At 44.0% G+C, this 26,052-nt stretch overlaps 1 protein-coding gene across 3 annotated transcripts in view; it reads left to right on the top strand.

Annotated features, from left to right (window-relative positions):
- Positions 1-26,052, top strand: part of SPECC1 (sperm antigen with calponin homology and coiled-coil domains 1) — a 354,946-nt gene that overhangs the window by 227,510 nt on the left and 101,384 nt on the right. For 2 of the 3 annotated variants that reach the window (XM_036767683.1, XM_036767682.1), the window contains 4 exons: positions 8,242-8,387; positions 9,351-9,451; positions 20,479-20,560; positions 24,869-25,025. In XM_036767683.1, the coding sequence (XP_036623578.1) occupies positions 8,242-8,387; positions 9,351-9,451; positions 20,479-20,560; positions 24,869-25,025 (486 nt within the window). Of the gene's footprint in view, positions 1-1,892; positions 3,573-8,241; positions 8,388-9,350; positions 9,452-20,478; positions 20,561-24,868; positions 25,026-26,052 lie in introns of those variants that run through there. The other variant, XM_036767684.1, reaches the window with a different exon arrangement.

Here is a 26,052-nt window from a genome sequence, read left to right as displayed (position 1 = left end):
GCCCTGCCCACACCCCAGATGACCCGCTGAAATTTATATATATTTACACACACACACACATAAACATACACATACTCAAACACTGAAAGTCTTCCTTCTGAGAAGAGTGTAGAAGACCTGTCATTTCTTGGAACAAAGGCCTTCTCTTACAATATACTTCTGGGCAAGTGCCCACATGCATGGATGGAGAGTTTCCACACTGGGAGTCCTCTACACAGATGAAATCATGGCTTCTCTCCAGATAGACAGATAGACAGACAAAAAGACAAACAGAGACGGACAGATAGATAGACAGACAAACACATACAGATAGATAGATAAACAGAAAGACAGAGACAGATAGATAGATACATAGATAGACAGACAAACACGTACAGATAGAAAGACAGACAGACATAGATAGACAGACAGATGGATAGATAGATAGACAAACATAGACAGATAGAAAGATAAACAGACAGACATAGACAAACAGACAGACATAGATAGATAGATAGACAGACAGGCATAGACAGATAGACATAGACAGACAAACAGACAAACATGGACAGACAGATAGACATAGAGAGATATGTATATAGATATATCTGTTAGTATAGAGGTGTATGCACATGTACACATATTTCGAATCTCTGCAGTAATGGGGTCGTAGACCTAGTTTTCCTCAGTGCTCTTGAGAGATTTCAGACTAAAGTGATAAAACGGTCTCTTCCTCTTTAAAAAAAACAAAAACAAAAACAAAAAAAACCAAAACCCCTTGCCTACCCTGATTCCATAGCTCAGGACTTCTTCATTTTCTGTGTCATGGACCCCTTGGAAGTTAGTCTGGTGAAGCCTACTGACCCCTTCTCAGAATCATGTTTTTCAGTACATAAATGAAATGTCTTAGGTTACAAAGAAAGCCAATTATATTGAAATACAAATATATATTTACATATGCAATTAAATATATTTTATATAGTGCATATGTTTATCTATATAAATACATAACCATATGTCAGTATAGTTGGTTTCCTTTGTTACATGTATCTTGTAATACAATATTTTGTAAAAATATATATTTATAGAGCAACTAGGTGGCGCGGTAGATAGAGCACTAGCCTTGGAGTCCCAAGGACCTGAGTTCAAATTAAGCCTCATCATGTGACCATGGGCAAGACATTTAACCCCGATTGCCTCCAAAAAACAAATTATACATAGACACACACATAGACACACGTATTTATTTATAATATAATATTGGTTGGTTGTTGTCCGTTCTCCAAGAGGAAAAAAATGATATCACTATGTTGGGGTCAAGGTACACTGTGGCTGATCAGATCAATATGAGCCCAGAAAACTCTACTACAGGTCAGATATAATAATATTATATGTATATAATATAATATATACACCTATAAATAATATACACATACATATACACACATACATAAATATTCATCCATGAGCACACACATATGTGTATGTTTATATATATATATATGTATGTATTTTTTTAACCAAGTTCACAGACTCCAGGTTAAGAACCCCAGCTGAGGACCCTCTAGACCTCCAGGACAATAGTGGGTTACATAAGCCACTGCCTAAATTGACTTTTTCTACTCCAAATGACCTTGACTTTTTAAAAACTTGGCTGTGCCCTCCCAACATAACTGTTCACTGGTGGGCACCCAGTGGGAAGGCTCCAGGCTTTGGCGTTTGGTGGTGGTTTATGTAGCAGAGAGAAGAGCCTCAGTTAGACTCTCTTTTAGTGGCAGGTTTTTTGCCCCCTCCCTCAGTTAAGGTAGTTCCACTCTAACCCTGACATGGAAGCCATAAAGCTGAGATCTCTTCACTTTGTGAGATGCCTTTACCATCCCTCCCCTTCCCATTTTTTTCTTCTGTTTTCACAGTGCCCTGGTCTCTGCCAGCTAGCACAGCCTGGAGCGAGAAAAAGACAGAAAGACCCACTCTTGCCATGACTGGACACTTCAGCCTCTTCTGCCTGAAGGGGGAAATCTTTATAGGAAAAGAGCATTTCTTTACAAAGAGCCAAATTATTTCCCAAGTTATTTCCCACCATCTCATACCGTGGGAATTCAGTCTGTTTGTGTTACACCCCATTGTGGATGGAGTCACCGCCCTGGTCAGCCTTAATAGCCCGCATCCTTTTCTTCAGTCCTTTTTCTCCCAAGATGCAACAGGTTTTCTTTTTGAGATGAAAACAAGAAATTTCTTTGGATACATTATCCTCCTGGAACACACAGGAGGCGAGTGAAAAATTTCAAGAGCTTGGGGTACCGCGTGGAAAGAGAATGCCAAAGTCCCCTCCAGGACATCTCAGGATCATCCTGAGAATGAAGTGGCCAGGCGCTTATGAATTGTAATTTCATTTGGTCCCCCGTCACTCATCTTCATGGAAGAGAAAAAGTGGCATGGGAATTCCAGCATGGTGGACAGCCCAAGACCGGGGTTTTGTTTGTTTGTTTTGTTTTGTTTTGGCATTTGTGGGGGTTTTTTCTTTCTATTTCCATTTTAACATGAATATTCTAAGAATTCACGATACTTTAAAAAAAAATGAAGCCATACTGTGAAGACTCCCCTTGGACATAGCAAGAAAGCTATCCAGCCTCTCCATCCTACTTTCCTGTCCCATACCTCCCCTCTACCTTGATGAACCACGTAATACACCCACTCAACTGATGCAAACTGATGGCCCTGGCCCTGGTTTGATTTCTGATGGATCATAGCATGGATGCAAGAGTTGATAGCGATGGATGGCCAGCAGAGGGTGTAGTTGAGCATATAGAAGAAGAGAGTGGACCATATTAAGCTTCCCTCAACTGAAAGCCAGAGGCAACAAACAGATGGCTGGAACCAACCTGCTTTGGACCCCTAAGGGGTTTTTTAAATGACATATACACTAGGTGGCGATGTTGGACCCCGAGTGGAGCAAGGCTTGAACTAGGTGGTGAAACTTTTCCTGAAGTGTCCTAGAGAGTGTGCCTTTGTGAAGATCTGGACCGAATTCAGCAACTCCCAATAGTCAGAAACCTCCCGTCCCCCTAACTTGAGGGCCTGGTCAATAGCAGGCGATGCCAAACAGAATTGGTTTTGTTTTGTTTTTGCTTTATTAATTTAATTTTTTGCAACATTTAATTATTCATTGCATGGGGCAAGTGTAATTGCCCACCAACCATAATGTCAGGGAGGGTCAAAGTGTGTATAGCTTCTTCTCAGGGCAGGTGTATGGCCTAGGAAACTTTCCCTGGTGTCAGCCTGGGGAGTAGAGAATCACTAAAAAATCTCTCTGGGCCATCAGAAGGAAAGTTTTTCCAATGCCTCTGCACACGTGTTTCAGAAACTGCCTCGATTTGTCCTATTGTGGGTTCTGGGCTGCGCAGCTTTGCCATCTCCCTAGGAGGGGGATGCTCAGAGTAACTGCATGCCAAGAAGGGTGCCCGATGCTGAATGAGCAGCTCATCTACACCCTGCCCTTTGGGTCCTTCTTGCACCGTCTGTATCTGCTACTGGCTTTTATATGTGAAGATTATAGAATGAAGTGATAAATAAACCTGGCACTGTTTCACGTAGCCTCTGGAGTGTTGTTTAATCATTAGCCACTTGTATGTAGCTCTGGCATTTTCAAAGGAAGATCCTTCAGGGGTTTTTTGTTTTGTTTTGTTTTTTATAAAAAACAAGGTGTTGAGAGCAGAGCATGGGGAAGGAGGCAACCTGGGACAGAGGCTACCAGGGTCCCATCCTTAATGCTGCCAGCAAGCTACATTCCCAAGAGAAGCCAGAAGATTAGAAGGAGAGGAGGGAGAGACAAGGGATATAAAGTGGTAGATTCTTGTTTTCTTTGACTATTATGGAGTGTTGTAGGGCAGACTTACAGATTTCAGATGAGAACAGAGGCAGTTTCCTTGTGGGAATAAGTATCAGTCCAAGCATTTATTAAGCACCTATTATATACTAGGTGCTGAGGGTGTACAAAGAAGAAAGAAGGTGGTGAGGAGGAAGCAGGTAATTCATTTTCACAAAAGAAAGGAAAATTAGGCCTTCAGAGAATAGAACATGTTAATTTAGAAACATTGTGTTGTTAGTTAAAATTCAAAAGTAGGGTTGGGATGCTGCAGGTGTAAAGAATGCTTTCTAGTTCCCCTCTTTTAACAAAGTATCAAACAATTTTTAGATTTTAATTTTTTGTAAGAAAAGAGAGGGATAGAACAGAGCTTAGCCTTAATGTTAGGAGAAATCCTGACCTCTCTCAGAGTGGAAGGGCTGCCCTCATAAGGTAGCAGGGTCCCTCTAACTGGAGACCTTCAAGCCAGAGCTGTGGAGCCATTTGTCCAAGGCATCACAAAAAGGACTCTGGCCCAGGTTTAACTGGATAACTTCTGAGGTTCCTTCCAGGTTTGTTAGCTTATGATTCTGAGAATCAGGAAAAGTCACTGATGTTCTTAAATCTATAGTAAATCTCTTTTTTTAATGCTTATTCATTTCAAGCTTTGGTTTATCTTAATTCCATTGAACCTAGGTTCTCATCCCTGCCCTACAACTTGCTGTGTTATGACCCTGGGCAAGTCACTCTCCCTTTGGGGGCTTCAGTTTTCTCTAAAAAGAGGATGACAGGAAGGTTGGACTAGATCTCTATAATATATAATAAAATATAACATATAAAGGTCCCCTCCAGTTATGATATTCATTCTATGGTTCCATGATGATAAACTTTGGTTTACTTCCTTAGGGGATGGCGGTGTATGGAGGAAATAATTTAGTGGGCACTTTATTTTAAAATGTGGTATAGGTGCTAGAGAGCCAGCCTCAGCGTCAGGAAGGCCTGGGTTTAAATCCTGCCTCAGATATAGCAGCTCTCTAAGACATAAGTTACAGAGAAGACGCCTGGCTGTCTTGAGAGAGGAAGCTACTCACCAGGAGTCCCCTACCCCAAAGGGCCAGCTTAAAAAAATGTGTTTCCTAAATAATTTGTAGAATCTCTTCCCACTGACGCCTAAAAAATAAACCCATCTTTTTTTCTGGTGGTCTTATTGGAATGTACTTTCGGTATCTTCAATCAATGAGTGGACTAAAATATGCCTACTGGATATGGGGAATAGCAGTTTTGATTTTATCCAATTTCATGGGAAGGAACCACATTAGCTTTGGTATTAGAAATGAAATCCAAGTGAGTTCTTGGCTTATTGTTGCTGTTACTTTAATGAACAATGGAAGATTTTATTCATTCCCTCTGATTCAGCTAGCATTTAGTAAACTCTTGCTCTGGGCAAGGCATTGTGTTAGGCACTTAGGGTACAAAGACAAATGGCAAATTTTGGGTAATTGAAGGAGATTGGACTAAGTCATCAGAATGCAGGGTGCACACTCAGAACTTTCTTCTTATTGGATTACTGGAAAATGGAATTAAGATGGATTTCCAAAACCATCTGCCTTCCAGGGATGGCCTGCATTTCAAAAAGGCACAAAAGTACCCTAAGTGAATTAGTTAAACAAGTAGCCAGTTCCATTAAAGACCTCCCTGGATATTGTCAGGAATAGAAACCCAAGGCATCTCCCCCATCTCTGCTGGTAACTGACTTGGCCTCATTGCTTTCCTCCCCATCTTCACCATAAGTCATTTTGCGGAAGGGAATAAAGTACCACAAGGTCGATCCGTTATGATTGGTGAAGTTTCTTAGGGGATGGGGTGCTGGAGCTGAAGTCAGGGTCTGTGTTCAAATTCAGCCTCAGATATTTACTAGCTGTGTGTACTGTGGTCTAGCCTTCTCCTTATCTGTACATGGGGATAATGATTGCTGGAGTGCTGACCTTCCAGGTTCATCATGAGGTTCCATTGAGAACATACAATTAGTGCTTTTGCAAACATTAAGGAGAAATTTCTTTTTTTTTTTTGAGGGGGAAAGGCAGGGTAATTGGGGTTAAGTGACTTGCCCAAGGTCACACGGTTAGTAAGTGTGTCAAGTGTCTGAACTCAGATTTAAACTCAGGTTCTCCTAACTCCAGGGCCAGTGCCCTACTCACTGTGCCACCTAGCTGCCCCTAAGGTGCAATTTCAATGTTAGTTATTGTTTATTATTATTAATAGATGGCGCGGGCCCTCATCACCTCACACCTGGATTGTTACCATAACCTGCTGGGTGGCCTCCGTCCCATTTCTCTCCCCATTCCAATCTGTCCTTCCACTCAGCTGTCAAGTCGATCTTTCTAAAGCTCAGGTGTGACCACCTCACCCCCCTACTCAATAAACTCCAGCAATGCCCTAACACCTTTAGGACCAAATGCAAAGTCCTCCATTGGCTTTTAAAGCCCTTAATAAACTAGACCCTTCCTGCTTTTCCAAGCAAATACCTTCTTTCCACATAGTCTGGGGTCCAGTGACCCTGGCCTCCTCACACATAGCACTCCATCACTTCACTACAGACACTTTCACTGGTTGTCCCCCATGCTGGAAATATACACCCTCTCTCCTCATCTTCTGGCTTCCTTCAAGTCTCAGCTAAATTCCTATTTTCTGCAAGAAGCCTTTCCCACTCCTTCTTAATCCTAACTTTCCCTCTGAGATGTTCTCCAATTTATCCTGTATATAGCTTGTTTTTACATAGTTTTCCTGTTGTCTCCCCCTTTAGATTGTAAGCTCCTTGTAGACAGGGGTTGTCTTTTGCATCTTTTGATTTCCTGAGAGCTTAGCACAGTGCCTGGGATATTTTGTTGTTGTTGTTCATTCATTTCAGTTGTGTCTGACTCTTTGTGACCCCATTTGGGGTTTTCTTGGCAAAGATACTGGACTGGTTTGCCATTTCCTTCTCCAGCTCATTTGACAGATGAGAAAACTGAGGCAAATAGGGTGATGTGACTTGTCCAGGGTCACACAGCCAGTAAGTATCTGAGGTTCGATTTGAACTCAGGCCTTCCTGATTCCAGGGCTGGTGCTCTAGCTGCCTGGCTGGGATATAATAAGCATTTAATAAATGCTTGTTGACTAGATATCCAGGGAGATAGATAGAGAGAGAGAGAGAGAGAGAGAGAGACAGACAGACAGACAGACAGATGTTGGTATGATAAAAAGAACACTCCACATGGAGTAAGGAGGTTTGAGTTCTAGTGTTGTTTTTGCTATTTACAGTGTGACCCTGGGCAAGACACTTGCCCACTTCTCTAGGCTTAGTTTCCTCATCTCCAGAATGAGAGTGAATGGAGGGGTGCTAAGTGGGAGGTTGGACTTACTGTTCTCTACTAAGATTCCTTCCAGCTCCAATTCTCTGGCTCCTTTATTCTGAATATCTAGTTAACTGCATGATGGGGTTGAGTACATTGAACAGAAACACAGGAGAGAGATCTGGGCTGGGGTAGGGTTGGATCGCATGGGATGGAAGTGTTTTAGTTTGGAGTTTTGTGCTGGGGCTGTATTTTAGTTAGGAGGGACTGCTTTTTTATTGCTTGGAGAGCTCTGTACCCAGTTAGGTTATTCAAGAGACGGAAGTCTGGGGATGTAAGGACCAACAAATTAAATCACTAAAGCTTGGGAGCTGTTAGAATCATTTGAGCCAAGATTATTAGTACGTCTTTCACATTTTAAGCCTCTACGGTGTGTATCAACATAAGCAGGACGTTTTCCCTTTGGGCTCTTAGTCCACATCCAGTTAGCCTCTTGCCTCAACACAGCACAGTGGAGGGCACCAGACCAGGACTCTGGATTCTAGCCCTGGGTCTACCACCGACTTAGCCGTGTGACCATAAGCAAGCTACTTCGCCTCAGTTACCTCCTCTGAAAAATTAGGCCAGACAGGAAAATCCCCAAGGTCTCTCCCCAGCTCTGACATTCCGTGACTCTGTAATGCTGACCAATGCAAAGTTGGCGCTAAGGTACCAGGAAGCTTACAACAAGGCAGGAAACCGGTCCTCACCTGGAGACCGAGAGCATCCTCCCAGAGGCTTGTTTAGTCTAGCGCTATTGTGGTGGACACAGCTGGCTAAATCTATACATAGAATTGCTATTTTGGGCCCAGCCCAAGGAATTTCTCAAGAGAAATGCTATCTTATTTATAAGTAGATAATAGGCACCCAAAATAATTTCCTAATGCAGTGGGTCCAACTGGCAAAGAGAAGGAATGAGTTGGAATCCCACCCCATCCCCCAGTTCTGCTTGCTTTCTCATCTTTATTTCTTTGTCTCTTGCAGAAACTTCCATATCCTACTCCATGGGCCTCTCCTTACTCATCTTGTTCTGCCTTTTGCACACAGGCCTGTAAATGAAGAGCCAGACTCCCCAGAAATGGATGGCCCCAGCCGGTGGCAAGGGGTCTGTGTGAGCAGAGCTTCCCCGACGCCTTCAGAGTCAGCGGCTACTGTTAAATCACTTATCAAGTCATTTGACTTGGGATGCTCAGGTACAGAATCATTGCATTTCAGGCAGAGAGCATCGTCCACCTTGCTTCCCCACCCCCTTCTCCCCTCTGTCTACACAAAACCAAATACGTCCATTGTGTGGGGAAGATGGAAGAGTGCTGAATTCTTACGACATCTGCGGCCTGGTTGTCACCACCATAAGACTCTAGTGCTGAATCACATGGAGAGTCGGTCTAGAGACACGAGGATGGATTGCTTGGCCAGCCTCAGCGTGGAGCCTTCCACTGGAGTGGAAATGAGTCTTGGCTCTGCACCTTATTGGGAATGTGGCCTTATGTGAGTGGTCGCTTCATCTCTTGGGCCTGTTTCCTCTATAAATGAGGATGTTGGATGAGATAATCTTCAAGGCCCCTCCCAGCTTGGAAAACCTGATTTTCCTACTGTATTCAGATCTTGCAAGTAAGAAAAAGACTAGATTGAAATGGTTTGGGTCATAGCTACTCCCTACTTTTAGCTTCTCTCTTGATGGGCCTACCTTTTTTTCTCTGCATTGTGCCCCTTCACCTACCCCAGACTAAACCAAACCTAGTCACCTGCCACCACCACCCCATCACTGACCAAGATGGGAAAGGGGAAGAGATAGTTTACAAGTAACATCTTAGGAAGCCTTCTGGGCTCCCAAAATTAATGCTTTAGATGTTGGCCCTCAGCAGAGGTGGCAAAGTGATGCCCCACCTTAGCAGGGAGTCAGTGTGGTGTGGGAGAAATAGAGCTAGCTCTGGAGTCAGAAGACCCAGGTTCAAATTCTGACTCTGACCTTTACAACCAATGTGATCAAGGCCTCAGTTTCTTTATGTGCAGAATTAGGAGTTTGGACCAAATGACCTCGAAGGCCCCTTCCAGCTCAGAATCTAGGATCTGTGCCCACCCCAGTAAAGCATTGACTGTGATTTACTGATTGGACTAGCATAACACACAAACCTCATCAACCCTTCCTTTGGCAGGTGGCCCTGGGCAGAGTGTCTCTGTGCACAAGACCCCCCGGAGTCCCCTCAGTGGAATTCCAGTGAGGACAGCACCAGCAGCTGCCGTCTCCCCCATACAGGTATGAGGAGTCTTCCTGGAGCACACAGTGGGAGGGAGTCAAAGGTACCTTCTGAGATAGGGTGCTGTCCTATTAAATTCACCCAGGCCACCAAAGGGCAGTGAAAACTGATCTGTTTGTTTCCTAAGGAACATCGGATGTCAGTGTTCTAAGCTTGAGGAGGAAAAAAAAATACATTTTTAATGAAACTGACATAAACCATTAAGTCTGTGTTGCCTTATCAAGGTCCCCAAGGGACAGTTGTGAACTTCTCAGGATCTTGTTGAGAATTTTTCTTTCTCATTGCCCAGAAAGAAAAGAAAGTTCCAAGACTATCATTTTTTCCTCAACATGCCATTTCTAAAGTATTCCCAGAATAAATAGCTAGCATTTCTATAACATTTTAAAATTTGCAAAGCACTTAAATACTATTTCATTTTATCGTCATGACAACTCTGGGAGGAAGGTTCTATTATTGTCCCCATTTTACAGATGGGATAATTGACCATGAGTTAAGTGACTTGCCCAGTATTACATAGCTAGGAGTCTGATGCTGGATTTGAACTCAGGTCTTCCTGACTCCAGATCCCAGAGATCTATCCACTCAGTGCTCCACCTGGCTGCCTTCAAGCATCCCTTTAAATGAAGATTGTAGTGTGTGGGGAGGGGAGGAGATGGGGGTGGAAATGGATGATGAAACTAATCTCTGTTGGGAATAGACAATGAAACTGAAAGATATTGGAAATGAACAATGAAACTGACCTATGTTAGAAATGGACAAGGAAACTGAAAGATGTTGGAAATGGACTATGAAACTGACCTATATTCTTAATGGACAAAAACCTATACATTTAAAAAAAAAGTCAGAGGAAGTGAGAATGTGTCTACAAATTATGGAGAGTTCACAGGGGTCATTGAATTTTTGCCTGCCTACTTAACCATACACCAAATAAACATTTTACCAATCATGGCACTAGCCTAACAATATTTAGCTTAGAAATGAACAAATGGGACCAATGCTAACCTAACTTAGCATATGACTTGTACAATTGGCAATTTCCCTGTGCTTTCTATGGTATGTAATCTCCTTGAAGGTCCAGGCTTGTGCTTTTAAGATACTCTTAACAACACTTAGCCCACTGACAGATCTCTAGGGTCAAGACTAATATTATTAGGACTATTATCTCCTGTATCATTAATGGCCTCTTAGAAATATTGCTGTTTTTTGGTTTTAGGAAGTAAAACTTACTTAGCCTTGTCTGTCGTCTTGTAGATGCAGACACAAATTAAATAATTAGCTGTGTTTTGGTGATTATTTGCTTAAAAGCCTTGGAATGAGCAGGCTTTGTTTATCTTAAGTAATTTATCTGAACTCTTAAAACCCACTAGAAAGGGACTGTGTCTAATATCAATCAGTCAACAATTATTAAGCACCTATTTTGTCCCAGGCCTGCTCACTTCCCACCCTCCTTACAGGGTGGACCTTTGATTTCACTGGGATAAAGAACTCCTAATTGGCCACTCACATATAATATATACTCTTAGAAAAGGGTTTCTTAACTTTGCATGTGTGTATCCTGGGCCCCTCTGTGAAATCCGGTGAAGCCTATGGAGCCCTTCTCAGAATAAAGTTTTTAAATCCACAAACTAAAATACATAAAATTACTAAGGAAACCGAAGATTAGTAAGGAGGTAATTTTTTTTCACCATCCAAACTCACCTCCTGAAATGTATGCACAGACTCCTGGTGGTCCCCAAAGTCCAAGTTAATAACTCTTGTCTGAGAGAGTTTTCTGAGTCACTGGGAGACAACAGAATGACCTGTCCATGGTCACATAGCCACTAAGTGTTGGAGGCAGCACTTGAACCCAGTTCATTTCAATTCAGTAAATGCCTAAAGAGGTAGCCTGGTGGTTAGAGTGTTGGAGTTAGGACAGCCTGCCTCTGATACTTAACCAGCTGTGTGAATCAGTTCAGTTCCTCAACAGTAAAATGAGGGTTCTGGACTGAATGACCTCTAAAGTACTTTCTAATTCCTGTCTATAATCTTATGTGGCTGCCATGTGTCAGGCACTACACAGACATAAATGGAACAGGCCTTGCCCTCACCCCCCAAGGGGCTGGTTTTCTACTGGGGGAGATCAACATGTACTTAGAAAATTAAATTTAAAAATATACAAAGCCATTTCCAGAGAGGAAGCAGAAGCAACAAGGAGGGTCAGGGAAGGCCCCATGTAGGAGGAGATGGCACTTTGCAGGATGCCAGAAATTCTGAGAGGCAGAGGGCAGCCCATGTAAAAGGAGATTGGCATGCCAGCCCTCCAGGCCACATTGCATCTCTCAGAGGCGATACCCATCCACACTTTGTATAAGTTGCTGCAAAGAGCAGCGGCACTAAGAAACCTCATTTATTTGTATTTCTACCTAGAAAAAAAGTAATTTGACCTTTTCTCAGGAGGTGGGGCAGCAGAACCTTCCTGTGGCTTGTGGGTTGTCTACAGAGCAGACAAGGCCAGAGGTGGATGTAAGAGGCCTGGGGGTGGGGGTGGGGGTGGGGCGGCGGGTCTCCAATACTAAGGGGACACAAGTCACTTTCTCAAGAGGTGAAGCCTTTGGATTAATTGGCATAAAAAGTCATTTCTCAGGTGACAGCGATGTCCTTTGCCCTCACCTGCAGAAAAACCTCAGGACAGTGAAGCTAATTCATCTGGATGTCTTGAGATTATTTAAGGTAGCTAAAGGGACAGACAGACACAGGCAGAGATAAAGCATTTTTTAAAATGCTCACTGAGTGCCAAGCCCTGTGCTAAGGACTGAGGATTCAAAGGAAGACAAAACTAATTCCTGCCCTTTGGGAGCTTACTACATATTAATAGAGGACAATGTGTGAAGGGAGGCTGGCAAGGGGCTTGCTCAGTTTGGAAATAGAGGCTTGCTTCTGGGCAAGAGAAGGTGAAGGCTCACCTGTCGGCCCACAGTCCAAGCTTGGGGATAGAGGTGGAGAAGGAGGGGAGATACGGATGATGGCCAGAGTGGAGCTAATTTGGACATGGTGACAGGCCTAATATCAGGGAGATCTGAGTTTGGATCCTGCCTCACAAACTTAACAGCTGAGTCACTTAAGTGATTCTCAGCCTCAGTTTCCTCATTTGTAAAAACAGGGCTACTAATAACATCTAACAAGGTTGTCGAGAAGGATCAAATGAGATAACGTTTGTAAAGCTCTTTGAAAAATCTTAGCGTTGTATCAATGCTAGTTGGTAGCAGCGGCAGTGGCAGCAGGCGGTGGCTGGGTGGTGCAGTGGACAGAGCACCAAGCCTGGAATGAGAAAGATCTAAGTTCAGATCTAGCCTGAGACACTTATTAGCTGAGCAAATCATTTAACCCTGCTTGCCTCAGTTTCCTCATCTGTAAAATGAGCTGGAGAAGGAATCGGCAAACCACTCCAGTATCTTGGCCAAGAGAAGCCCAAGTGGGATCACGAAGAGTCAGACAGGACTGAAAACAACCGAACAACAAAAAAAGTAGTAGTGGTGGTAGTGGTACTGCTGCTACTACTACCACTGCTACTACCACAACTGCTACTACCACCACTGCTGCTGTTACTGTAGAGCAGAGATAGTGAGATGGCTCCAGGTTGGATCCAGCCTGACTGCTTTTACTGGCCACACGGCAAGAAGATAATCATCCTTTGGTCCATCGGCAAAGCTGGTCCATCTTTCTGTCTCTCCTTTAATTACCGAGCTTCTTGAGATGAGAGACTGTTTGATTTTTTGCCCCTTTATTCCCAATGGTAAATTTCTAATGGATGCTTGATTGACAGAGACGGGAACTCTAGAGTCACAAGAAGACAGACTTTAGAAGGAATGATGCCATCAGTTGGTCAGCATTTATTAAGCACTCGCCATGCACTAGGCCCCAGTGCTGGGGTTCCAAAGGCAAAATCAAATAGTCCCTGCCCCCATTCCAATGGAGGAGATAACATATATGCATAATTGTGGACAGAATAGATACACAGTGTTTTCAGGAGGTGGGGGGAGGCCCCTCGCTGGGGATCAGAAAAGGCCTCCTGGAGGTGGCAGTACTTGAGTCTTAAGGGAAGCTAGGGGATTCCAAGAGGCCCAGCTAGAGACGGAGTGGGGTCCAGGCATTGGGGGAGGGGGAAGACAGCCAGGGCAAAGCTAACATTTGGGTGACCCTTTAAAATCTGTAAATTACTTTGGAGCCTCACAGCAGCTCCGGGAGGTAGGTGTGTTATCTCCATTTTACAGATGTGGAAACTGAGGCTCAGAGACCTGACTTGGCCCTGTTGATACAGTCAGAAGTAGAATTTGAACCTAGGACTCCCAGTCCAGGGACTGTAGCCACTGCCACACACTGCCTCTGAAATCTCAGTAGTCTCTGGATGCCAGTTTTACAAGCCTTTTAGGAAATTGAAATTCCAGAGGTGCTATGAGTCTGAAGTTCAGATTCCTGTGGTTGTGGTGAAAGAAAAAAAATTGATGGTGGAAAAAAATACAATTTTTCAGAAATTCTCAATTAATAGAAAAAAAAAAACTAGGTTCTCTTGTCCTAAGAGCCATCTAGAAATGACTTCTTCCCAGAAGTCCTTGAAATCAGATCATTTTGGTCTTCTTTGGGAATGAAGGACAAACAATTTGTGAGTAGTAGTAGCTGCCCCTGGGGACTAATCAGTTCCAGTTGGGCAGTGCTGCCTCTTCCTTCGTTCCTTTCTTCCTACCTTCCTTCCTTCCCTTTTTCCCTTCTCCCTTTCCTCCTTCCACATGGGCAATCATACACTTAACATGTGGGTGCTCTGCCCAAAGGAATATAAATTTCTTTTGTTTTCTTTTTTTGCAGGGGTCGGGGGGGGGGGGAAGGCAGGGCAATTGGAGTTAAGTGACTTGCCCAAGGTCACACAGCTAGTAAGTGTGTCAAGTGTCTGAGGCTGGATTTGAACTCAGGTCCTCCAGGGCCAGTGCTCTACTCACTGAGGCACCTAGCTGACCCGGAATATAAATTTCTTGAAATAGAGCTCTGGAAGCCAGGCTTTGATAAAGCCCATTTGGATTCAAATGCAGCTACTTGACTATATCTTAAACCCAAATCATTCTGGCTCTCACTCATTGGCCAATAATAAGTGCCAGATCTAGCCTCCCTTGGGTTACTGTTTAGATTTTGATAGTTCAGAGTGAGTGTAAATAGCAATTGTTTTTGTTCTGGCCAGAAACCCTGAGGGTCTTTTCCTTCCAAATTGATTTTTTTTTAAAATAGGCAAAGGAAGCCATCTTTTGCTTCATTTGTTACCCAGCCTAAATCACTGAATGGGTGTTGCCTCAGACAAATTGAGACCTGGGAAAGACAATTACAAGGAATGTAAATCTCTTGAAATACAGCTCTGGAAACCAGGCATTGATAAAGCCATTGGGATTCAAATGGTATTTGAGCTATTTGACTAAGCCTTAACCTCAGATCATTCTGGCTCTCACTGATTAGTCAATAATGGGCCCCAACCCAAGCTTCATTTGGTCATTGTCGGGTTTTGTTGGCTCAGAGTGAGTGTAAATAGCTATTGCTTCTGTTCTGGCCAGAAACCCATTCAGATTGATTTTTTCTTTTGAGTAGGTAGAAGAAGCCATTTTTTTTGCCTCATTTCTTACCTAATCTTAATCACTGAATGGGTATTGCCTCAGAGTGAGACCTGGGAAAGATTTTAGCTTAAAAAGGCCAAGGCCTCCCACTGCATTGGGGCCATCTCCATTTGTCCTGGTCTATATCTAGCCACTGGGCCCAGATGGCTCCTGAGTAGAAAGTGAGGCTAGTGACTTTACACAGCCCTCCCTCACTTAAGTCCAATTCACTTGCATGTAAAGACATCACCTTCCTGATGTCATTGGTCCTCTTCCAGAAAGAAGAACAAAGAACTACAACTTAGCAGATAGCAATGCCCTGCTCATCAGTCACTAGGACCCTGGAGGGGCCAATTACCTCCCATCTGTTCCTTCCTTAGCCTAGTGGTTGGGTAGGAAGTTCATAAGATCACAAGGCTAGAAGGTATCTCCAGGTCATCTCGTCCAATTCCCTCATTTTACAGATGATGAAAGTGTGTCCCCGGAAAGAGAAGTGATTTACTCAGTGTCTTAGATGGTACGTGTCATGGGCCTTTGATTCCAGAGCTAGTGCTCTGTTCATAGTATCCCCTGGCCAAGCAGATCCCAGGGAAATATTTCAGGGTCATAGAAGATGGTATTCCCAATGCAGATTCAGGAAAGAAAATGAAAAAAGAATGAGAATAACCAGATGCCCAGGCCATGCAGAAGTCAGACTGGGCAGACAGCTCTGAGGGCTGGCAGGGAGCCTGCAGACCGCCCGAGCACAGCACGGGGCGGAGGGGATCTTGGCAGCCAAAAGCAAGTCATGTTTAGCTGTGACTCACTGTTCAGAAGGTGAGGGCATGTAGAAGGCCGAGAGGCCTCCAGTGAGTTATTTTTGACATTTGTTTTAACAATAGGAAAATTCTTCAAAAAGGAAGATGGAGAGGAAGTCATTGGAAGTCCAATACGTGGTTAGGCCTGAATTCTTTGTGTCTGACTTTTTCCTTTTTTTTTTTTTAATTGAAAAAAATTATTTATATCTTTTGTTTTCACATCCCCATTATTTCCCATATCTGTCCCCTCCCTTACCCTTCTTCTCCGACAAACAATTTTATAGGAGGTGGGGGATGGAGGAATCAGCTTCTCAAAATTAACCAACCCATCAACTGAGTCTGATGATATAGTCAATACTTCTCACCCGTAGTCTCTATATCTCTGCAAAGAAAGGAGAGAGGTCTGGCTGACTTAAGTGGGCTAACTGATTAGCACCAAGCTACGGGTATCCCATAAGACTTTGTCCTGGGCTATCTTCCCTTGTTCCTCTATAGTATTTTATTTGGTGATCTCATCAGCTCCTATTAGTTCAGTTATTATCTTTATGCAAATTATTTTCAAATCCACTTATCTAGGGCTAACCTCTCTGCCCATCTCTAGTCCTCCATCTCCAATTCCCTTTCAGACATCTTGAACTGGATGTCCTGTAAACATCTTAAACTCAACACATCTAAAACACAACTCATTACCTTTTCCCCACATTCTCCCTTCTTCCTAACTTCCCTGTTACTAGTGAGGGCACCACCATCCCCCCCAGACTTGCCCATAGGTGTTCTCTCTCTTTCTCCCCATGTCCAATCTGTTGCCAAGGCCTGTTGAATTCACCTTTGTAACATCTGGTTATGTCCCCTTCTCTCCTCTAATACTGCCCTTACCCTGGTGCTGACCTTCATCCCCTCACACCTTCTAGTGGGTTTGCCTGCCTCAAAGCTCTCCTCCCCTCAGTCCAGCCACCCTTCAGCTGCCAACGTGATCTTCCTAAAGTGTAAGTCCAGTCATTTCACACACACAACTCCTCCCCTCTGCCCCCTCTCAATAAGTTACAATGGCCTGTTACTTCCAGGATCAAATATAAAATTCTGTGTTTGGTCTTCAAAGCCCTCCATAGCCTGATCCCTTGCCATTTTCCCAGCCTTCTTACACCTTAAAGCACCCCATTGACTCTTCAATCCATTACTCTTCTGGTCACCATGTTGTTCTTCTCACACAACACTCCATCTCTTGACTCTACCATCATCCCTGGCTGCCCCCCAAGCTGGAAGCTCTCCCTCCTCGTCTCTTTCCTCTTACTCCTCTGGCTTCCTTCAGTTCCCAACTAAAATCCCCTTTATTCTCGGGCCTTCCCTTGTATTATTTCTAATGTATCCTGAACATCATTTGTTTGCATGTCTTCTCCCCTGTTAGACTGTAAGGTCCTTGAGGGCAGGCTCTGTATTTTGCCTTCTTTTGTGTCCCCAGTGCCTAGCACAGAGTAGGGCCTTAATAAACACTGATTGAGTTATCAAACACTATCTTGGGAAAGATTCCTCCTTGCATTAGATTTTATATAGAACTTTCAGGTTTGCAAAGGCCTTTACCTATGTTCTCTCATTGGATCCTCACCTTAACCCTGGTTATTATTATCCCTGTTTTACAGATGAGGAAACTGAGGCAAGTAGAGGTTTAGGGACTTGCCCAGGGTCATACAACTAGTGTCTGAGCCAGGATTTGAACTCAGATCTTCCTGACTCTGGGCCCAGCTCTCTATCCACTGCACCACCCAGCTTCCTGTTTAAGCCCATGGGACATGGTGCCTGTTCTTTTTCATCCTTCAGAAAATAATTGATCATTTTTTTTCATATTTTTGGAAACAGCATCATCTCTCTGTGATCACGGTTCCAACTCCTCATGTCTCTCTACCTTGGCTTCTTCCTCTCTGAAAGAGGGGACCTCAGTTCTCTTCATTAAAATAAACTTCTGCTACCCTGCAGACCCCATAGGAACAGTTTTTGCATCTTAAGGCATGTTTCTGGAGAGAACATCCATAGATTACTTAAGAAATTCCTTGGGAATGAGATTCCTTTATATGGAGTCAGCATAGTTTAAAAAAATAAAAATTAAAAAAATTTTCATTAATCTTGAGCAGCAGAACTGATTGCATTTGCAGCTGCATGAAAAAAAACAAAACCCCATAGTACTCAGTTTCTGTTTGTTCTGGCACTGTTGAAGAGGAACAGGCCAGTGTGGGGCAAACTAGCAAAGTACAGAATCTTCTGCAATCTTCCCTCTCTGCTTTTTCTCACCCCTCAATACCATCTTCTTGCTTTTCAGGAGTTCCAGGCACTGCACTCCTCATTCTACTTAAATTTTTTTTTAAAAAAAAACCTGATGTTCTCATTTACATTTGTCAATTGAATAAATGTACTTTTAATTGAAATTCATTTATACTAAAGTGCTACAGGCAACTGGGCTTTTTAACAGCCTCTTTGCCTCCTTTTTTCTTTTTCTTTTCTTTCCTTCCTTTCTTTCTCTCCTTTTTTCTTCCTTCCTTCCTTTCTTTTTCTTTCTTTCTTCTTTTTTCTTTCTTTCTCTTTCTTTCTTCCTTCCTTTCTTTCTTTCTTTCAGAAAAGGCGGACAGACAGACTAATGCTAGACACTGTAGAATCCAGTATTCCTTGAGACTAACAGTCAGTAACAAGGAGCCAGTGAAGCGCTGTCCTATCAGAGCTGTTAAACCCTGAAAATTCCAGAGAGGGAACTAGATTCAAATGTAATAGACAAATGTTTAGCAAAAGAAATAAAAATACAACACAACACAGATAATGTTAATATGTGCTTTTCTAAGTCAATATGTAGCTGCAGGGATTTGTTTCAGTGTGAGTTTGACACTGATGGCTTGGAGCACCGTCAGCCCTGACGGTGACATACAGAGGGCCTTCAGAAAAGCTGAAGTGGGTTCATGTTTAGAAGGTTGGCTACACATTCCTTCTTCAGCCCTGTCTCACAGAATCCCTCTTTTCCCTCAAGATCCAGCTTAAATGCCACCTTCTACATGAAGCCTTTCCTCATCCCTCCAACTTCTAGTATCCTCTCTCTCACACTATCATTGATTTAACTAGTTATTTGCAATTGTATTTATTTGTATTTATTCCATTTATATTTATTCTGTCTACACTTGTGTATGTCCTTATCACCTTCCCTGTTTGTTGGAACAGGGAGAATGTAGGTTGTTTCTTTTTTGTCCTATCCCATACCTAGCACAGTGTAGTCAGGCACATGTAATATATGTTTAATAAATGCTCGTTAATTGTTTGGGGACAGTACCAAGAATGTAAGCTGAAGGGGAGCATGGGAAAGGAGCCCATCTCTGCTCCATCTCTTCTCTCACAAGAGAGGGCAACCTCCCTTGAAGTCAGAGATTATTTCTTCTTGTCTATTTGTATTCCCAATGTCTGTCACAGAATACTCAATAAGTTGTTTTTCATTCGTTGCTTAATAGTATTCTAAGGGCCTCCATAGTATCTAGGGATTTATTCTGAGCGCCATATTGAAAGATAGGATGGGAGCCAAGGGCCTGAGGAATTGCTTGGCTGAGCCCACCCTGGCTCCTTGCCTTCACCTCAGCCCCACCCAGGGCTGTAGCCCTGTAGTTACCTATAGCTGAAGGGGGCGCTCATGTCACCTGGACCACCTCCACGCAGGTCCAATCAAATGCTAAACTCAATTCCCCCAGTGGAGAATCTTCTCTAGATCTCCTCTTGGTGAGGCAGAAATGGAAATGGAAACTCTTCCCTCTGCCCTTTTTTTCTCCAAGCAAAGGTGAGAAGCCTGGGAACCATCTCAGGAGAATCAGTTGAATGAGCCCAGAAAGGGGATGACTTGGCTGGGGTCACGGGGTTCAAGCGTCCAAAGGACAGATGTGGCAGAGGGATGAATCTTGTTCTGCTTGGCAGAGTGGGGAACAGAGTTACAGAGAGACAATTCAGGCTCCATGAGAAGAAAAATGTCCTAATGATTAGAACTCTCCATAAATAGGGTGGGAGGCCTTTAAGCAGACTGGGTGATCGGTAGAAAAAACAGTGTGTTGCAGTATAAAGGGCTTGGGATTTGGAATCTGAGAACAAGGATTTTAATCTCTATTCTGCTACTTATTGTCTATGTGACCCTGGTCAATTCATATTAATCTCTATGGGCCTCAGTTTCTCCATCTGCATGGTGGACTCAGTGGCAGCTAAGGTACCTTCTAACAAATTCATGAACCTACAAGAATTTGAGAGTGCAAAGGTACGTGAGCTGCCAGACATTTCAACCTATACAAAAAAGGAGTTCTGATGTTAACGTACCTGACAGGTGGTTAGGTAAGTCTCAACTTGGAGATGTTCAAGGAGAAGGAACCCACGACCTGTAAAGGGCAGCCTGTTCCCTTGTTGGTAGGAGGTTTATGTTCACATCAAAGCTAAAATTTCCCCATTGCCTCTTCCACCCGATTATTCCTGGTTCTGCCCTTGCAAGAGATGCCACAGAAAGGATACCTGCTCAGCTTGAGGCTATGCTAGCTGGGCTTCAAGACACCATGGGGATCCAGGGACCTGCCACCTACCTCAAGCTAACCTGTCCTTTGTAATCCTCCTGTCCTGCAGAGACATTCTACCTACAGCAGCATAAGGCAAGCCGGAAAGGGGATGGCTAAGCTCTCAGACCTGCCAGACCTCCCGCTCACAGGTGAGTCCCTTTCCCCATCCTGAGACACCTCTGATGGCCAACAGAAATGAAAAAAACAATCCTTGCTCTCTTTCCCAGCCTCCTTTTCTCTGCATGGAACAGAGAGCTTAGAAGTGTCAGTGAGGATATGCTTCCAGTCACTTTGACTTTGAACTGTCCTTGGCCCTGACAGCTCATCAGGCTGCAGCCAGTGGAGAGGGGCTGGTTTCCTTCTAACTTTCTTTTCACATTGTGAATGTAGCCAGGGAGAAAGGCATGGCTTTGTTCTTTTTTTGAAAACCGGGTCTCTAGTGAATTATGTGAAAATGGATTGGAATCTCAAGAGAATGAGTGAGGCTATTTTAAGAGGGGGCCCTATCTGGATCTGAATTTCCATAACTTTCATAGTTTCTGAGAAATATATCTTTTTTTATTTTAGGCCTCCTTTGTTTTTTTTCATGTTCTCCCCCCATTCTGTTCCTCCCCTCCCCTCTAGTAGCATTCTATAGTCTTCCTTTGGGTTGACATCCTGATATACAGGCCCTGGAAACAGACTTTGAGCTGGGCTCTCGCTGGCCAACTCTACTCTCACCTTTTTATCTATCACCTTCCCTTCTGTTTTCAGTGCTGAGCTAGCTTAGACTTCTAGAACCAAAAGAGAACCACCCATTGGAGCAAAGGGTACCCTCAAGGAAACCCCAAACATCTCATTTGGAAATAGAAGAACTTTTTCAATGTCATGTAGTGATGCTCATTTTAGGACTTGAAGGATCTGTGATCTCCTTGGTATGGGTATGCCCTCCCTCAATGCCGACTAATGCCTCTCTGAATCTTAGTAGATGGGTCTTTGAAAGTTGCCTTGGCCAAAGAATTCATCACCCCATGGTCAAATGTAGCAAGGCTGGTCTTCAGCATGCAGATGGGAAGGGTATCATGGGGCCTTTACCTGACACCATTCCAGACTGGTGGAACCCTGCCAGAATCTGCTTTCTGAGGAGCTAGCCTTCAGCCTCCCAGGGTCACCCCTGCATCACAATCATGCTGTGGTGGTCAGGGGGGCAACCTTGAGTCTGTCTGGGTTCTAGGGTTTTGTCAGATTTCTTCCACAATGAAGAATGAAACCCTGCAACTTAGGGTCATAGGAGCTGGAAGGGGCCTCAGAGGCCATCTAGTACAACCCTGTTATTTTGTAGATAAGGAAAAAAATGACAAAGAGGATGTTAGATTGTAACAGCGGCTTGAGAGGCAGACAAGCTGTCTTAGTCGGGAAGACCTGGGTTCTCGTCCCACTGCTGACACGTCCTGGGTGACTCAAGGGGTGACTAAGACTTGCCAGTTGCTGAGAAGGTACCTGGAACACCCTTCTTTCTCACCTCAGCCCCTTTGAACCCCTGTGTTCCTTCATGGTTCACTTCCTCTATGAGCCCTTTCCTGACTCTCCCCTGTAGTTGGTGATATCTCCCCCTTCAAATCACCTTGTATTTACTTAACTCTCTTGTATTCCCCCCAATGGAATATAAGCTTCTTGAGAGCAGGGACTGTTTCTATTTTTCTCTTTTCCCTTTTTTTTTCTCCCAGTACCTTGCACAGTGCCTTGAACACACTAGGTGTTTGACAACTGTTTTTTGGATTTAATTAGACCAAACTAAAGTGGGGTATGAGAGGGCAGAAAAGGAACACATAGGGGTTGCCAAGAATAAGGGCTTTGGGGATCCAGCAGATATGTCAGCCTCTTCAGTGACAGCAACATGCATGTTCTCCCAGAAGATGTACTGGAACTTTATTTCCTCTTTTCAAAAAAGAAGACAAATCGTAGTCTATGAGAAGTTCTTAATTGAAGCTGTGCCTATAGGTTAGGTTGAGGGAAATATTCCCTTCTCCATGCCAACTCAGAGGATCTTCACCCTACCATCTTAATTAATATGTGTTAATGACTCCCCCTCTACTACAATCCTCCAGTGCCTCCTCATGATGTAGAGATGACCCATGCCAAAGGCCATACCAGTGGGCATGAGCCAAGCAGAAAAACCTTGTTGACCAGACAGTTATGTGGAGAGGCTCACTACCAGCTTGGATATAGGGTCAGGAATTTTTCAGCCCCGATATCTCTCTAAGACCTTCACAAAATCTTGCTCTCTCTGTTGGAGGAGGGGACAGCCCTGCTCACTGGTGAAATTTTTGGAGTGAGAATAATGGAACTAGGGACCAGGGAGCCCACGGCCCCTTTGGAAGGCTCCCTTTGAGGATGGGGAGAGGCTGGTCATTAGAAGGCGTATCCATGCAATGAAATCACAGGTGGTTGGTGTGTCCCTGTATCTTGGGTACCCTTGGTCTTTTTTTCTCTGGTCTGAGTGTCTGGTTCCTCTTCACCCAAGGAGGATGACTTCACTATCTTGATGGCCAGTCTATCATGTAGGAGAACCATTATCCTAATTGCTGAGATGAACGCGGGGGCGGAAGCCACAGGGGGGCTGTTGCCACTGAGTAAACAACCTGTAGTGTTTCCTCTCCCTTCCTCCCAGACCCCTCTGCATTGGTAGAGCCCTGTTTACTCTGCTGAGGAGAGCCAGGCCCATAAAGGATGCTTGGTTTTCAGACGCTGAAGTCAAGAGCATCAGGGTCTTGGGACTCGTGGGCTGCCACGTGATTCTCCGTGGCCCCCTCTTTGTCTCTGCTCTTTATGAGCTGGTTTTCCCAGCTTTGTTTTGCTAAAATAAGGGTTGCAGGACACAGTCTGTGATGTCCTTTCCTGTGATGGATTCCAGAGAGGGTCTTGCTTTCAGATGCCCAAGAGGAGCAGGGTGGACCGGGGGACAGACTGGGAGGTGAGATCAGATTCTAGTTCTCACCCAGTTCTAAGACACTGAGGGACATTGTCTCCCCTCTCTGGGCCTCAGTTGTCCTCCATTACAAAATTCAGAAGTTTGAGCTGAATGATTCCTAGGGTCCCTTCCAGCTTGGAAATTCCATGATTCTTTTAAGAAATTTCATCTCATTCTCTCTTTCACTGCCTTCTTCTAGGGCAGGATAGAGCAGTGAAAGTCTAGAGCCCTAGAGTTGAAGTCGGAGGTCCTGAGTTCAAATCCCAGCTCTTGTCATTTACTGTTTGGTCTTGGGCAAATCATTTCATCTGGCTGGGCCTTAGGTTCATTATAATTTTTTTTTAGGCAGTCAGGCTTAAGTGACTTGCCCAGGGTCACAAAGCTAGTAAGTGTCTGGGGTGAGATTTGAACTCGGGTCCTCTTACCTCAGGGGCCGGTGCTCTATCTACTATCTCACTTCGCTGCATTCATTATTTATAACATAGAGGGCATTGGATTGGATGATCTTAGTTCCCTTTGCAATCTAAATCTACGATCCTGTAAGATACCAATAATAATAAATATTACTATAATATCATCAATATAATTATTGATATTATAATATTATTAATAATAAATACGTTATCTCAATCTATAGAATTGTAAAGGTTCCAAAGTGATTGATATGCATTATTTCGTTTGCTCCTCATTGCAGTCCTGTTAGGTAGATGTTAGTGTTGTTACTGTTCAGTCATTTCAGTTGTGTCTGACTCTTTGTGAACCCTTTATTTCCTTGGCAAAGGTACTGGAGTGCTTTGCCATTTCCTTCTCTAGCTCATTTTACAGGTGAGGAAACTGAGGCAGACAGGGTGAAGTGACTTGCCCAGGGTCACACAGCTAGGAAGTGTCTGAGGCCAGATTTGAACTCATCTTCCTGACTCCCAAATTCAACGTTGTCTACTGTACCACCTAGCTGCCTCCTATGATGCCTAAGGTTCTTTCCAGCACTAAATCTATCATCCTATGACCTCTAAGGTCCCTTTCTAGCTCTAAATTTATGATCCTGTGGTCTTTGCCTCTGACTGGATACCAGAAGTGGTAGGGCGGTTTTGCCACAGGTGAATGTTAGAGTAGAAAAAAGACTATGACCCTTTGAACAAATCTAATTAGTGGGAGAGAAGGGTCTCTTCTCCCACTTTTCCCCACTGGGGCCCTAACTTCTTGTGATTCACCTTCACAGATTTCACCTTCCTGAGCTATTAATTGGTAGGTAATTTGCTAGACTTTCTATTCTCCCAATTCTTCTCCTAATGAGTAACTAAACTTTCTTTCTCTGATGTGATTTCTTCTAGAAAAGATTTGTTTCCCAGCCTGTCTTTAGTCCGATGGCCAGTGAATGTACTTGTCAGCTCAAATGCCAGTCAGGCTCCCCCCATTTCTGTGCTGGCTAAAGATAGGGCAGGAAAAGTGACCACCTTGCTGATCCTGTATCCACAATGGACGATTGTTGTTATTGTTGTTCACACAGACATCCTAAAGGGAAGAAACGAGGACCTGAAACCTGACCATTACCTCCGTAAGAGCCCCTCGCTCGAGTCCCTGAGCAGACCCCCTTCACTGGGCTTCAGTCATGCCAGGTTGCTGACTCCTACCCCTGGGGGCTTGAAACCACAGAGCAAACTCAGGTACCAAGCTGTAAATAATGAGAAAGTCAAAAAAGCATTTGGCTCTAACTTCCGATGTAAAAAATATGGTCTCTGTTCTCAGACCCTGCTTCCTAGCCTTTTCCGATACCCATTCCAATTTAATCGTGCCCGATGGAACCCTTCCCTGTTCACACGGTATCCAGGATCTACCCAGCTGTTTAGCTATGCTCTGTAACTTCAGTACCAGAAGATTTGGGGCTCTTGCCCACACTTTCTCTTTCCAAAACAAAAAGAGAGAGTAGCATGTGCTCAGCTGGGAAGAGCTTCTTCAAGAATGGAGAAAGGGAAGCACCAAGCATCAGCATCACAATCTGACTGTTGCCTGCCCATCAGGGAACCAGTCACACACAAGTTCAGTTGCTTTTTCTCCTCTTCCTCCCCCTCTTCTTTCTCTGCTTTCTCTTCCTCTTCTTCCTCTTCCTCTCCCTCCTCCTTTTCTACCTTTTCTTCCTCCTCTTTTCCTCTCCTCCACTCCTCTTCCTCCTCCTCTTCCTTCCCTCCTCTTCCTCTTCCTCCTCTTCCTCCTCCTCTTCCTCCTCTTCCTCCTCCTCTTCCTCCCCTCCATTGCTCCCACTGTCACCCACTAATGGAGGGTCTGCCCTCAGCACTTGCTCCTCAGACCCTTTTGGTCTGCCTTCCATCCCATTCATTCCTTTCTCTGGAATAACCCACTCCTGACCACTTCTCATCCTTCTTGGCCTTTCTGCTCCACTTCCTGCTGTCACCTCCCACCCTCTTCTTGATGCTCTCTCTCCCCTGGCTTCCATGGTGTTGTGCTTTCCTGGTATCTCATCTTAGCTACTTCATAAGCAAATACATATTGAGTGAAAGATTTAATTCAGTTTAATTCAGCCAATATGCTGCTATATGCATATCTAGCCGTATGCACAGATATGCATATGTATGCAAGGCAATCATCCAATCAGTCCTCAAGCATTTATTAAGCACTTACTGTGTACCAAGGAAGAAAAAGAAAATCCCATAACAGTTCCTGCCCTCAAAGGGC

This window comes from Trichosurus vulpecula, chromosome 7 (assembly GCF_011100635.1).
Source record: "Trichosurus vulpecula isolate mTriVul1 chromosome 7, mTriVul1.pri, whole genome shotgun sequence".
Lineage (NCBI taxonomy): Eukaryota > Metazoa > Chordata > Mammalia > Diprotodontia > Phalangeridae > Trichosurus > Trichosurus vulpecula.
Note: the sequence above shows the minus strand (reverse complement) of the source record. Positions and strands in the feature narration are given on the sequence as shown.